Source organism: Sus scrofa, chromosome 9 (genome assembly GCF_054392235.1).
Source record: "Sus scrofa isolate SSC_HxYL_T2T_F1_AM1 chromosome 9, Sscrofa_HxYL_maternal_Yorkshire_Landrace_v2.0, whole genome shotgun sequence".
Taxonomy (NCBI): domain Eukaryota; kingdom Metazoa; phylum Chordata; class Mammalia; order Artiodactyla; family Suidae; genus Sus; species Sus scrofa.
In genome coordinates this window covers 5,241,930-5,255,413 of record NC_139391.1, presented here as the reverse complement: position 1 = coordinate 5,255,413, position 13,484 = coordinate 5,241,930, and the positions used below count along the sequence as shown (strand labels likewise).

At 40.7% G+C, this 13,484-nt stretch overlaps 1 protein-coding gene and 1 pseudogene across 1 annotated transcript; one reads left to right on the top strand and one right to left on the bottom strand.

The window, feature by feature from the left end:
* The first annotated feature begins 200 nt into the window (after positions 1–200).
* Positions 201–1,229, top strand: OR51T1 (olfactory receptor family 51 subfamily T member 1). The gene has a single exon (XM_084978216.1). The coding sequence runs from the start codon at positions 207–209 to the stop codon at positions 1,227–1,229; it is 1,023 nt and encodes a 340-aa protein (XP_084834342.1). The 5' UTR covers positions 201–206.
* Positions 1,230–7,921: 6,692 nt separating this feature from the next.
* Positions 7,922–8,755, bottom strand: LOC100512976 (olfactory receptor 51A7-like; annotated as a pseudogene).
* Between the last annotated feature and the right edge of the window lie 4,729 nt (positions 8,756–13,484).

Genomic DNA, 13,484 nt, shown 5'->3' with positions numbered 1-13,484 from the left:
GCTCACGGCAACGCCGGATCGTTAACCCACTGAGCAAGGGCAGGGATCAAACCCGCAACCTCATGGTTCCTAGTCGGATTCGTTAACCACTGCGCCACGACGGGAACTCCAAACTGGGGGTTTTGAACACAGAGAATCACTCTGTAATTTGGGAAGAGTTTATCAAAGAGTTAGTCCTTGAAAAAAGAATGAACATAACAAACACCATGGGTGTCCCTCTTTTTAGGGTGTGTCCTCCCCCCACCAGGATGAGTTTCAATAACACGACATCCTCGCCCTCCACCTTCCTCCTCACTGCCTTCCCGGGGCTGGAACGCGCTCACGTCTGGATCTCCATCCCTGTCTGCTGCCTCTATATCGTTGCTCTCTTGGGAAACAGCACAATCCTGTTTATCATCACGGCTGAGCGGCGTCTCCACAAGCCCATGTACTACTTCCTCTCCATGCTGTCAGCTGTCGACCTGTGTCTGACCATCTCCACGCTCCCCACTGTGCTTGGGGTTCTCTGGTTTCACGCCCGGGAGATCAGCTTTAACGCTTGCTTCATTCAGATGTTCTTTGTCCATGCCTTCTCCTTCCTGGAGTCTTCGGTGCTGGCAGTCATGGCCTTCGACCGCTTCATGGCCATCTGCAACCCTCTGAAATATGCCGCCGTCCTCAAAGGCAAAATGATCATGGCGATTGGACTGGCCATCTTCCTCCGACAAATACTGTTCATCGTTCCTGTGGTTCTCTTCTTAAAGGGTGTGTCTTTCCAGGGAGGCAAGGAGCTTTCTCACCCATTTTGTTACCACCCAGATCTAATCAGATACACAATTTCCAGCCCCTGGATCAGCAGCTTTTTGGGTCTGTTTCTTCAACTCTACTGGACCGGTACTGACTTACTGTTCATTCTTTTCTCCTATGTCCTGATTATTCGCACCGTTCTGAGCATCGTGGCCCCAAAGAAGCAGCGGAAAGCTCTCAACACGTGCGTCTGTCACATCTGCGCTGTCACGGTTTTCTACGTGCCGATGATCAGCCTGTCTTTCACACACCGCCTCCTCAGCTCCACCCCAAGGGTGATCTGTAGCATTCTGGCCAACGTCTACTTGCTCGTACCACCTGTGCTGAACCCCATCATTTACAGCCTGAAGACCAAGACGATCCGCCGGGCTCTGCTCCAGCTGCTTCGATCCAAAAGTGCACGGGGCCGAACCATGAGGGGCCTTAGAGGATCGTGGGATTGAAGGGGAGAAACTGTCGGTGCCTAAACTGCATTTAAGTAGGAGAGAGAGTTGTATCCATGTCATCCTCAGACATTTTGGTTACTAAGACAATTCAAATTAAATTATAACAGCAAGAAAACAAGAATCATTTCCCCCTAAGCCTATTAAAGAGTTCAAACAAACAAATAAACTATAATTCAAAATCCAATGAACATACATTGGCTCAAGGAGTTCCCGTCGTGGCTTAGTGGTTAACGAATCTGACTGGGAACCATGAGGTTCCATCCCTGGCCTTGCTCAGTGGGTGAAGGATCCAGCATTGCCATGAGCTGTGGTGTAGGTTGCAGACGTGGCTCGGATCTGGCATTGCTGTGGCTGTGGTATAGGCCAGCGGCTACAGCTCCAATTAGACCCCTAGCCTGGGAACCTCCATGTGTCACAGGAGTGGCCCTAAAAAGACAAAAAAAAATACATTTGGTCAAACATTTAAAACAATTATGTGGATTCCTGAGCATAATAAAAGCACAGAAAGATAATTTTATCCCAAATAAACAATTTAATAATTACTTTAAAAAATGGTAATTCTTAGGTGCCAAACAAAATGACAATAATTTTTTTTTTTTTTTTGCATTCAGCTGAACGAAATCATTTATTTCTGTGGTCACATTTCCCAGGGGGGAATTGAAGATTTTTCCTTGAGCTGGTAAATGGAAGAGTTATGGGTGTGCAAAGGCTTGCACAAAAACTTTGTAATTTAAAACTCTGGGAAATTCTTAGACACAGGCTACATTTCTTAGAGTCACCTCTAGAGAGCCCTACCTCCTTATGGATACATTTCCTGAACTTCTATTTTTTTCTTTCATTATTTTCCTCCTTAGCATTTCCTCATTACATTTTTGATGAGTCCAGTTTATAGACTCACACACTGCCTTTTTACTACTTTTCCCATTGCCTGGAGCATCTAATACAGCCTGACTCTGATTCCATGGCCTCCTCGGGGTCTGCTCTGCCTCAGGCTTGACCTTTTATCTGTCTGCCTTGGTTTCTTGGGGTGCTAATTTCCTACCTAGCTGTTCTGCTCCTCAACATTTTGGCGCACTGGTCACCATAGAATTGCAGAGTGATTTTGAAGCTTCTTAATAGAAAATCTTCAGATTACAGCTATTCACAGTCTTTATTTTGTGAAGACGGAATCTCAGGACAGAGCTGATAAGATAGTGGGAGAATTCTCTTAACTTGGTTTCACACACGGAGTTTTGAAATTTTAGTTCCACTCAGAAATGTATGTCTGAGCTCAATGGACCAAACAGATATTCTGATCAGAGCCACCTGTCTCCTCTGCCTAGGTCAACTTCTCTTTTTTTGTCTTTTTTAGGGCTGCACTGGGGGCAAATGGAGGTTCCCAGGCTTGGGGTCGAATCAGAGCCGTAGCCACCGCCTAGGCTGCAGCCACAGCAACACCAGATCTGAGCCGCGTCTGCGACCTACACCACAGCTCACGGCAACACTGAGCGAGGCCAGGGACCGAACCTGCGTCTCATGGATGCTGGTCAGATTTGCTTCCGCTGCACCACGACGGGGACCCCTATGTCAACTTGGTATTCCTGGCAGACAGGGAATGCCAATCCCAAGTTTGGTTTGTTTGCTTCAGCTTTCTGTTCAGCTTAAGCACTGACGACTGGGATTCTGCTTTGCCCAGACCCCAGTCCCCTTTTCCCTGAGCACTAACAGTGATGTCCACACACTGTTTAGACTGAACATTCACTGTACAATTTCTCTCTTCTATAGCATATCCAGGTTCTTCTTACAGCTCCCTGGGGTCGCTTAAACATCGTACACGTGTGTGTGGCAGAGGCCAATGTCTTAAGCGGAGGAAAACAACGCACAGCCATCCAGAAATGATGCGACTGTAAATGACAGTTTTCCAGCCTCCGAGGCCAGCATCACAGACGGAACCTCTCTTGGCCTCAGGCACTTTGTGGCAAGTCTTTGTGTTTCATTATACCACAGTTCAGCATTTCAGATTTCAATTTCCCATTCCCATGTTGCTGCCAAATAAGTGTCTCTGTGGCTCTAACCCCTGCAATGGGATAAAATACAACTATTACGCAAAAGTTCAAGAATCCCAAGATGGACCTAGTTATAGACAAAGAATATCTGTATTGGGTTGCAGAACAAGATGAAGGGTAGAAATATTTTCTTAAGCAGCCTGTTAATGAGCCCGGAATAAAACAGCCTTGGGGGAAGAGACGTAACTAAGAGAATCCGTGAATTTAGATATGAACTGGAGGAACCGGGGTGAGGTACACAAACCTGGCACAGACAAGGGCATATTCGAGATGAGGTGACATGGTGCCCGCTGAGGACTTCAGGAATGACATAAAAACAGAACAATATTCTTCAGGATTTATGTATTTGAGCGCAGACATCACTGCTCCGAGAGAGGAAAGGGGAGCTAAGAAAGGCCAGGAGAAATGAATTACGCAACAGCAAAGAAGAAATAATTTTCCACAGAGAGCATCATGCTACAGCTGAGACGGACTCTGAAACCAACCTGCAGCAGAGTGGACGGTCCAGGTCTCACCTCTGACCATCCAAACGTCCCCTCATCAGTTCTTACTGATATCAATAGCTTTTTAATTGTTTCTTTGGAAGACATGCCTAAGCTTTTTTTTTTTTTTTGTAGATACACAACTCTATTCACAAGTCATAAATTCAAAAACACTTGAAAAAACATGTTCTTTTTTCATTTTCGTAAGTTTGATACCAAATTTATTGGCAGCAAAAGCTAGCATGACCTGCTGTGAGTATACGTATGGTCATTATTTACTTTGCATCGAGGAAGTACTAACACATCTTACTTGAGCTGCGTTGGAATACTGGGTCCTGCCTCAAGGGTTATAGCATCTTTTCAAAGTATAAAAAATGCTGAATTCCCAGGGTTTTGGATGAGCAATTATGGAAAGGTGGAATCATTCTTCCAGGTTTTGATGGTCAAGGCTAAGGTGGTCAGCCACGTGTGTGTTAATATCTTACTTCTCCAAATGCACGTTTTTATCTCTGGCTCAAAATGCAGCTGCTCAATACCAAAATCGCTTGCTCAAGGTCCAAAACATTTTCATCAGTATACTTGATTGTTGTTAGGACATTACTTTGAATGTTGGTGTTATTTCAACAATGTATTTGGAATTTTAAAACATGTCATATATATGTATATATATTGCTATATATTTAACATTTGTGAACATATTGAGAAATACAGAAAAGTTTTTAAAAGATAAATCATTCACAACCCTGCCAATGAGAATTGTATGGTCTATGACTTAGCCTTTTTTTAGTAAAAGCCAATATATATGCAGACACCACATATATTGATAAATCAGGACAAGAGTGCGTATCTGAATGTATATCTTAGTTCTTTGCCTGATGTTTCTCATACTCTCTATTAAATCATACTCTCCTTAGACTTAACTTCTAGGAAGCTTTCCTCTGATTCTCCATTAAATAGGCAAATTGCCATTATTTTATTTGTGCTTTCTTATGTGTATATATGCCATTTACCATACTTTGTTCAGTGAATTTAATTATTTCTTGCTTGTTCTCCTCACCTCCAGACTATAGCTCCTTGATAGTAAGCTTATGTGCTCTGTTTCACTTAATCCTTATCACGTTTAATATGGTGCTTAGCAAATACCACGTAGTTGTTGATGATATATTGCATGGGTGAATAGTATTTACTAATATTTGTGTATTACAGTTTATGTTACATTTCCTACTAGTTAACATTTCAGAAGTTTATAGTACTTTTATCATAGCAAATAATCCTCGAAATATATTCTGATCAATATATATTTGATTACACCTAGAATGTGAATTATTAAATTTAGTGGGTAAGACTGTAGTCTCTGCAACTAGAGTCAAGTTTAGATTCCTGGGTTAGATTCAAGTTTATAACACTATAGCTTTGTGTCCTTGGAAAAAGTTTTTTAACTTCTCAAAGCTCTAAATTCTTAGTCACCAAAACAGGGGAACTAATCAAATCTACATTCCCATTCCCACATTCTTGCAAAAATTAATGGAGTTAATACAAGTGAGTATGCAGCTCAGTGTCTGGTACCTGGTAAACGCTGATAAGATCCTATTATTGTCTTGTAAATTATAACCATTGAAACAATATTCATACACGTAATTGCTTTTCAATAAAAATTCATAACACTTTTCCCTCCTACTTTTACATTTTTGTTATTTCCTTAGAAAATCATTCCCATCCAGAGGTGATTTAATTAATTAATTTATAATTAAGAAGACTTAAAATTATCTTTGTAATTAATTTCTAATTCATTTTAGTTTATTTTCATGTATGATAAAAGATCACAGATAAACTTTTTTTTTAAATAGGCGCTAATTTTTTAACTATCATTATTTGAGTAATCAATCTATTTTCAATAATTTTCTGATATCCTTAATTATATGCTAAGTTTTCATAAATGTATGATATATTGCGGTATGTTTGTTCTATTTGCTTGTTCTTCTCATTGATCTGTTGGGCGCACTACACAGAGTTTATAGTTGTTTAATAAATATCACTATAATAAAGAGCCTTATTATAGTTTTTATTTATAGTTTCTATGTATAGTTTCTATAAACAGTTTGTTTATTTGTCTTTTTTTTTTAGGGCCGCAACCGTGGCATATGGAGTTTCCCAGACTAGGGGTCTAATTGGAGCTACAGCTGCTGGCCTACACCACAGCCACAGCAACGCAGGATCTGAGCCTCGTCTGCAACCTACACCACAGCTCACGGCAATGCTGGGTCCTTAACCCACTAAGCGAGGCCAGGGGTTGAACCCGCAACCTCATGGTTCCTAGTCTGATTCGTTTCCGCTGCACTATGATGAGAACTCCCAGAGAAGTGGCTTTTTAGAAATCTTACAACTTGAGCCATTGTAAAGATTTGAATTTCTGAGTCGAAGGCAAAAACTACCCAGAGAATGAATATTCTTCTTTATGACAAAAGTGTTGGCTCTTTTTTTGTTGTTGTTGTGGTTAAACAGGACATGAACTGCTTTTAGGGCAGTCCCTTTGACTTAAAATGTATTGGCAGTAAGTTTTCCATCATTCCAGATCGTCTCTGTGCTTATAATTTATTATCATACTCTGATTTGCGAAAAAGTTTTATGGTAGTTGTTCTGATTGCTTTTTTTTTCCCAGACTGAGTTGGGAAATGTATCAGAGTTCTATCCAGATGTCATGCATAGACAGTGCACTGGAGATGAGCCAATTAATTTGATGTATGCAGTTATTTCAAGGAAATAAAATATGAGTAAGAGAGACAGACATGTGAACTAATAATAATAACATCATAGGAGAATATTAGGGGCCACAGAGAAACAACTTAGTAATATAAACTGGGAGGAGGTACAAAAGGTGTCCCTCCTTTTCTTGATTAAGCCGTGGACATCAAGACAACGCCATCTACAGAACAATAAGTACCCAGGTAAACTCACCTGGACACACCACTAATCCATGTGAATATTTAGCCATCAGAGAACAACTTCTTCAAAATGATTCTTTGTAACATAAATAAAAGTATTTGTGAGTTCAGCTGGAGAAGGAAAATACTGAAATGTATTATGAGTAATTTTCTTCTACTTCTCAGTATAAATTGTTGAGTTCTCTGGCTTAGTCTAAATTTTTACAACTTTGTCGCCTACTTAATACTCAGGAATAAAAAGTGAATAAGAAACAAATGAATTTTACAGGAAATACTTTGAGATAAATAAACATCTTTGGCTATCTATCTTTTAAAAATGGAATGATGGAATGATATATGCATAAGCATGACTGTATTGCTTAATATATAGTCACTTTTTTTTCCCGCTAGTTTAAAACCATTTCTAGCTTGTCTGGTGTCACTGAATATGTCAAATACCAAAATTCAAGTCCCTAAGTAAGCATGAGAACTATTATTGTTGAACATACATGTCAGATTAATCAAGAATATCTATGCTTTAAAAATTACTGTGCTACCAGCTTTTCTTTTTCTTACCAAGAGTGGAATCAACCCTCTGTTCTCCTTTCAGTATCTATGACTACTTGGAACCCTGTTGTAAGGCAGAAGAAAAAAAAAACCTCGCATGTCTTAAAGAAGGTTATAAGAGAGTTTATGGTCATGATTCAAGGCTACTAGAAGCCTAAAGTACAAGAGAAATACTGGCTGCCTCTATTTGATTGTTAAGAAAAGAGCAAAGGGAGAAAATACCTAAGTAGCTCATACTTGACACTGGGCTTTCTCACTTAAATGGGAAAACAAGAATTCATATGAAATTGACTCAAGTCCCCTCAACAAACACAGTCTGATTGGGGTAATGTCTTTAGCCTCCAAAACCTGTGATATCTGTTCTCTACAAGGGAGCGTAATCTCTATTTCCATGCGAACTCATTCTTGTGCTATAGAACAGTATATGTAAAATTCCACATCTGTGTATTGATTTGAGCTTTTAATAATATTACAAAACTATCTTACACACATATGTCAATGGCCATGCCATTCCTAAGCTTTCAAACGTCAATGCCCAGTCCTTATGTTGTACCGATTACAGGCAGGATTAAGAAAGATAAGAATGAACCCTCCCGAGTATGTTGCTTAGAAAGGTATTATTGGATTCCCTGACCCTGGCTGACCCTGGCTGACCCTGACTTTTCCCCATACCTTTATTTGAGACCCAATTTCCCCAGAACCTTCTCACGAATTTGCCGTGTCTTCACACAGTGGGGTTCATCAGAGGTGGCACCAGCAAGAAAATGTCAGCGATGAGGCTCATGGGTTTGTGCCTGCTGAAGCGGTGCATGGAGGCCAAAGCAATGATGGGCACATAGAAGATGAGCACGGCACAGATGTGGGAGACACAGGTGTTGAGGGCCTTGAGCCGCTCCTTGTGGGATCCAGTTCCCATCACTGTCTGCAGGATGAACACGCAGGACACAGCAGTGAACCCGCTGTCTGTCATCATACAGAGGGCAGCCAAGAAACCATAGAGAAAGCTGACTGTGTTGTCAGAGCAGGCCAGCTTCATGACATCCTGATGGAGAGAGTAAGAGTGAGAGAGTAGGCTTTTCCTACAATAGGTCCATCTTTTAAGAGTGAAAGGAAATCGGAGCACCAAGAGCATGCTTTTACTGAGAAATGCCAGGCCTGTTTTGGCCACTCTGGCATTGGTGAGGATGGAGCTGTATCTCAGAGGGTTACAGATGTGGCCAAAAAGCGGTCCAAAGACATGAGCAGGAGCACCGAGGACTCCAGATCTGTGACTCCATGGATAAAGAATTCTTGAGCAAAGCAGGCATTGGGGGGAATTGCTGTAGCACTGAAAGCAAAGATCCTCAGCATAGTGGGGCGGGATGAGAGCGACAGCCCCAAATCCGAGACAGCCAGCAGGGAAAGGAGGTGGTACGTGGGCGCAGGGAGTGAGGGCTCCACCCTGATCACAAAGAGGATGCTGCAGTTGCCAAGGATGCCCCCAGGTCCATGAGGCAGGTGGGAACAGGGAACCAGGCCTGGGATTCCAATCAGGAAGAAGGTGCTGACCTCCGTTTCAGAGGAAGTGAGAGTGTGCGTGGGGAACTGGCTGGGAAGCATTTGTTCCAGATCTGAAATGACACTCTCCACACAGGGCTGTTATGTTCACCTCTCTCCTTTCAGCACGTTCGTCTGAGACATAAACAAAGAAAGTATGGTTTTGAAAGATTCTCCTGTCAAGGAATAAAAGAGTAAGGTATTGCTTCAAAACAAACCACTGATGACAAGTCAGACAATGTTAACTGACAAGCAGAATCAGGGATACAGGTAGTGTCTTGACCAATCACACTTCTCCCTAAAGTCCTCGGAAAAAATATCCACATAAATACCTGCAAATAATTCCCCCTTTACTACCAGGCTTTGCCCCTTCCCACTCCTAATCTGATGAAATAGTTCACACAGTCAGGCTGAACGACAGGTAACTCTGTTTGATCCAAAGTGAGCCTGGAATTTAAAAAAAAAAAAAAAAAAAAAGGGGAGGAGGAAACCACAAAAATCAGATTTTAAGAGAACTGTTAGCAAGTTATTTCTCTCGGCTAGAGCGACTCACAGAACTCGGGAAACATTTACTCACTAGGTTGCCAGTTTGTTATGAAAGGATACAGCTCATGAACAACCAGATGGAAGAGACGCAGAGACAAGGAACGTGACAAGAGCAAGGAGCTTCCATGCTTCCCTGAGCACCCCACTGTTCCCCACATCTCCATGTGTTCGCCCACCTGGGAATTTTCTGAACCCTGTTCCTTCAGTTTTTATGGAACTTTCATTACACAGGCACGACTGATTAAATCCTTGGCCATAGGCAACAGAGTCAATCTCCAGCCCCTCTCCCCTCCCCTGAGGTCAGGGAGTGTGGGACCAAAAGTTCCAACCTTCTAATCCTGAAGTTGGCTCTCCTGGCAACCAGCGCCCCCACCTTACATGAGGTCAGAAAGTCATCCATTAATGTGACCTTTGGTGCTCTTGTCACATGGGAACATCCAAGGGAGCTCTGTGCCAGAAACAGAGCTGAAGACCAAATACTATTTCTTGCGTAAATCATAATACAGCACAAAGCTTAATTCTTACAAAGCATTTTATGTCCCCTAAATATCCTCCTAAAATCAGTCTTTTCCCAGCATGAATTTAATCCTCTGGCTTTGGAAGATCAACAGGGCTGCTGGGCTTTTGTCTCTCTCTTCCTGATTCCATCGCTTCTTTCTCAACTCTATTGTAGATGCTCTTGGCAAAGTGATTTTTAATGTGCACCATCCTCTTCCCAGCCTGTTTGTAAAACTTGCCTATGAATCATATGGATCAGATAAACGTTTTTGAAGGTTTAATTATCTATATAAAGACAGCAAAGCCATAAGTGAAAAAGGTTTTATTATGCACCTAATTCCTCCCTTCTAAAATACTTTCTCCATGATTATAATAAAATCTATAGTTCCTAATGTATCTGATAAGGCCCAAGAGTGTAAGCTCTCTAGGAATCTCTCTAGGGTGGTCAACCACACTTCATTTTGGTGCTCCTCAAACATTCCAACAGTTTTCCTGTCTCAGGATGTGTGTACTCGCTGTTTTCTAGGCACTAACTGCTCTTTCTCAAAAGTCCCATCTTCAGAAAGGCTTCCCTGACACTCCAGCTGCCTCAGTGCTACCCTATCCTCTTATCTCTTTGAAACAGCTCCTAGCTAGTGTTTACCACAAGAAAGCTATTTCAGTTATACAACTAACTTTGTGCACTCCTGGCATATAGGAAACATTCAACAACTATTTGTTAGATAAAATAAATGACTGGAAAAGCTTTTTTTAAGACAATGTCATGGACAACAGACTTGTAGTTGCCAAGGGGGAGAGGGAGGGAGTGGGACGTTTGGGAATTTGGGGTTAGCTGCAAACTATTGCCTTTGGAGTGGATAAGCAATGAGATCCTGCTGTATAGCACTGGGAACTACATCTAGTCACTTATGATGGAGCATGATTATGTGAGCAAAGAGAATGTGTATATATATATGTGTGTGTGTGTGTGTGTGCGCGTGTGAGACTGGATCACCTTGCTGTACAGTAGAAGATTGACACAACCAGCTATAATGGAAAAAAATAAAAATAATTATATATAAAAAGACAATGTCAGTGTATTTATTGATTCGACAATATCTTTTCTGAATGTTTAAAAATACATTTATTAGAAGATCTTGGTCTTAGCCTTAGTTTAAAAGAATATTCTTTATAAAATAATAAGATAATTCAATATGAGTGCAATAAATAAGATACATAAAATTCTGAGATACTTATCAAGAGAGCCCACTAGCTTTTATATATGTTGTTATGTAATAAACAAAAATATAAATAAATAAACTTCATAAAGAGATAGATAGAAAAATGGATAGTAGACAGATAGATAGATAGATAGATAGGACACTTAATTTTCTCCCCAGATGCTAAGGTCTGGAGAGACAGGAAAAAAGTAGAGTGGACTGTCAGAGGAAAAAAGCAGTAAAATTGGAGGGATGGAGATTAACGTTAATTGCCTCATGCTGGATGTCTTATATTCGTTATGTTATTTAATCCTCACATGGTATTATTACTCCTGATTTACACATCTAAACGCTAAAGCATAGAGGTATTAATTTCTTAAAAAAATATAGTTATGGACAGGCATGAGGTTTAAACATCTGTTACATAATTTTAGGTTTTTTCCAATGATACCCTGCGTCTTATCTCATGTTAATTAGTTTGTTTAAAAGTTGAAAAAATCTCAAGGAAAACTGCTTTTTAATGGAAGCTATATAGAGATTCTGATGTTGTTGAGTCATTCAACTGTCAAGGAAGGGCAAGGCCTTGAACTTCATGACTTGTCAATTCTAATGTTCTACAGAGTGGCCTCCTCAGCTACTTTACTCAGCACAAGTCATTTCAATTCAACTTTTGACAAAATTGTATCAGGTGAGAGATAAACAGTCAAGAGAGATTGTTGGTAGCAAAATCCAGTAAGTAGAATCAGTTGTGATACAGTAAAGCTAAAGATACACAATCGATACTTGCTCAGCCAGGTCAAGAGGTGAGGAAGATAGGCAATGGCTCTTAAGAAGCTGAAAGGAGGAAAAAAGACAGGAATACATATTCTTAAAAGAGGGAAAAAAGAAAGCACTGGCAACGTCTACCATGTGTTAGACATGGAGTTAGACAAGTTTTATATCTATATAATGTAAAAATGTTTGCTCCATTTTTATGTGAACTTGAAAATAAATATATATCTGTGAAGCCTCATAAGCTTACTGATCAACAAGAGACACTAAAATAGAATTGCTTTGAGGATAAGAGATACAGTTGGTGAAGTCCTGGTCAATCTGAAACACTATAAACCTCTTCCTACTACCAATAGTTACCGTCAAAAAAGGCCCCGATGAAAAAAAAAAAAAAAAAAAGGAGTTCCCGTCGTGGCACAGTGGTTAACGAATCCGACTAGGAACCATGAGGTTGCGGGTTCGGTCCCTGCCCTTGCTCAGTGGGTTAACGATCCGGCGTTGCCGTGAGCTGTGGTGTAGGTTGCAGACGCAGCTCGGATCCCGTGTTGCTGTGGCTCTGGCGTAGGCTGGTGGCTACAGCTCCGATTCGACCCCTAGCCTGGGAACCTCCATATGCCGCAGGAGCGGCCCAAGAAATAGCAACAACAACAACAACAAAAAGACAAAAGACAAAAAAAAAAAAAAAAAAAAAAAAAAAGGCCCCGATACCTTTGTTTCTCAGGTACTCAAGAATTTCTTAATTAACTGCCTCGAATGTCTAAATTTTATTACTAATAAGAACTAAAATTCAGAGATATTTTCTCTTAGATGGATGATACCTGAAACTGTTTATATATACATATTTCTATATTTATATCTAATTTACTTTTCAGAGAAATCCTCTGTTTAATAACTTAGGAAGGAAAGAAATAGCTAATGATGGATAGAACTGGAATTCAGCCTAGGTGTGTCTTATTTTCTGGAAGAATGCTAAGTACTACTTTACACTACTCATAATAGTACTTTCTTTGCAATTACATATGATTTAACTAGCATAATTAAGTTACTCTCAGGTCCCTCTTCCAAAGTACTTTTTCCAGTTAACTTGAAACCTTAATATCCTTGCACCTGCCCTTTCTTCCAAGACTAAAGCCCTCTCCTCTGATTCTTGTCTTATGGCTATAAGATCCTGTTATCCGTGTTCTGACTCCTGAACCTTCCTATTCTTTGCTTAGGCAGATACATTTCACTGTTTTATCAGACTTTTCTATTTCCCGGTCCCTAAATCCCAGAGAATTCTGACTCTCTCCAGCGTTTCATCTACATTCATCAACAACTGCATCTTTCTGACATGAACCATAGATACGACACTCAACAGTGCCAACAGATGGCTAAAAGGAGATTTAGCGCATTTTCACTTTTCACAGCTTCTTCTACAAATTCAAGTGAAAGTATCCTCTTGTCAGTAAACGAAGCACGGAGCAAACCTTCCTCCATTTCACCCATTGCGACTTTTTTTTAACCTCTCAGCCCATCCTGTATCAAAAAGTCACCCTCTCTAGGTCCCAGCTCATGGTGTGCCATGTTTCAGATACACCCCCAGGATACAAAGCCATATTATAATATTATGTTAGGGCCCTACTGCACTCACCATTTAAACACACATAGGGAAACAGCAGTGACTTTAGGCCAGCGACTTCTCAGCCTC

Coding starts and splice junctions, on each gene's coding strand:
- OR51T1 (XM_084978216.1), top strand. CDS start 207: ATGGGTGTCCCTCTTTTTAGGGTGTGTCCTCCCCCCACCAGGATGAGT.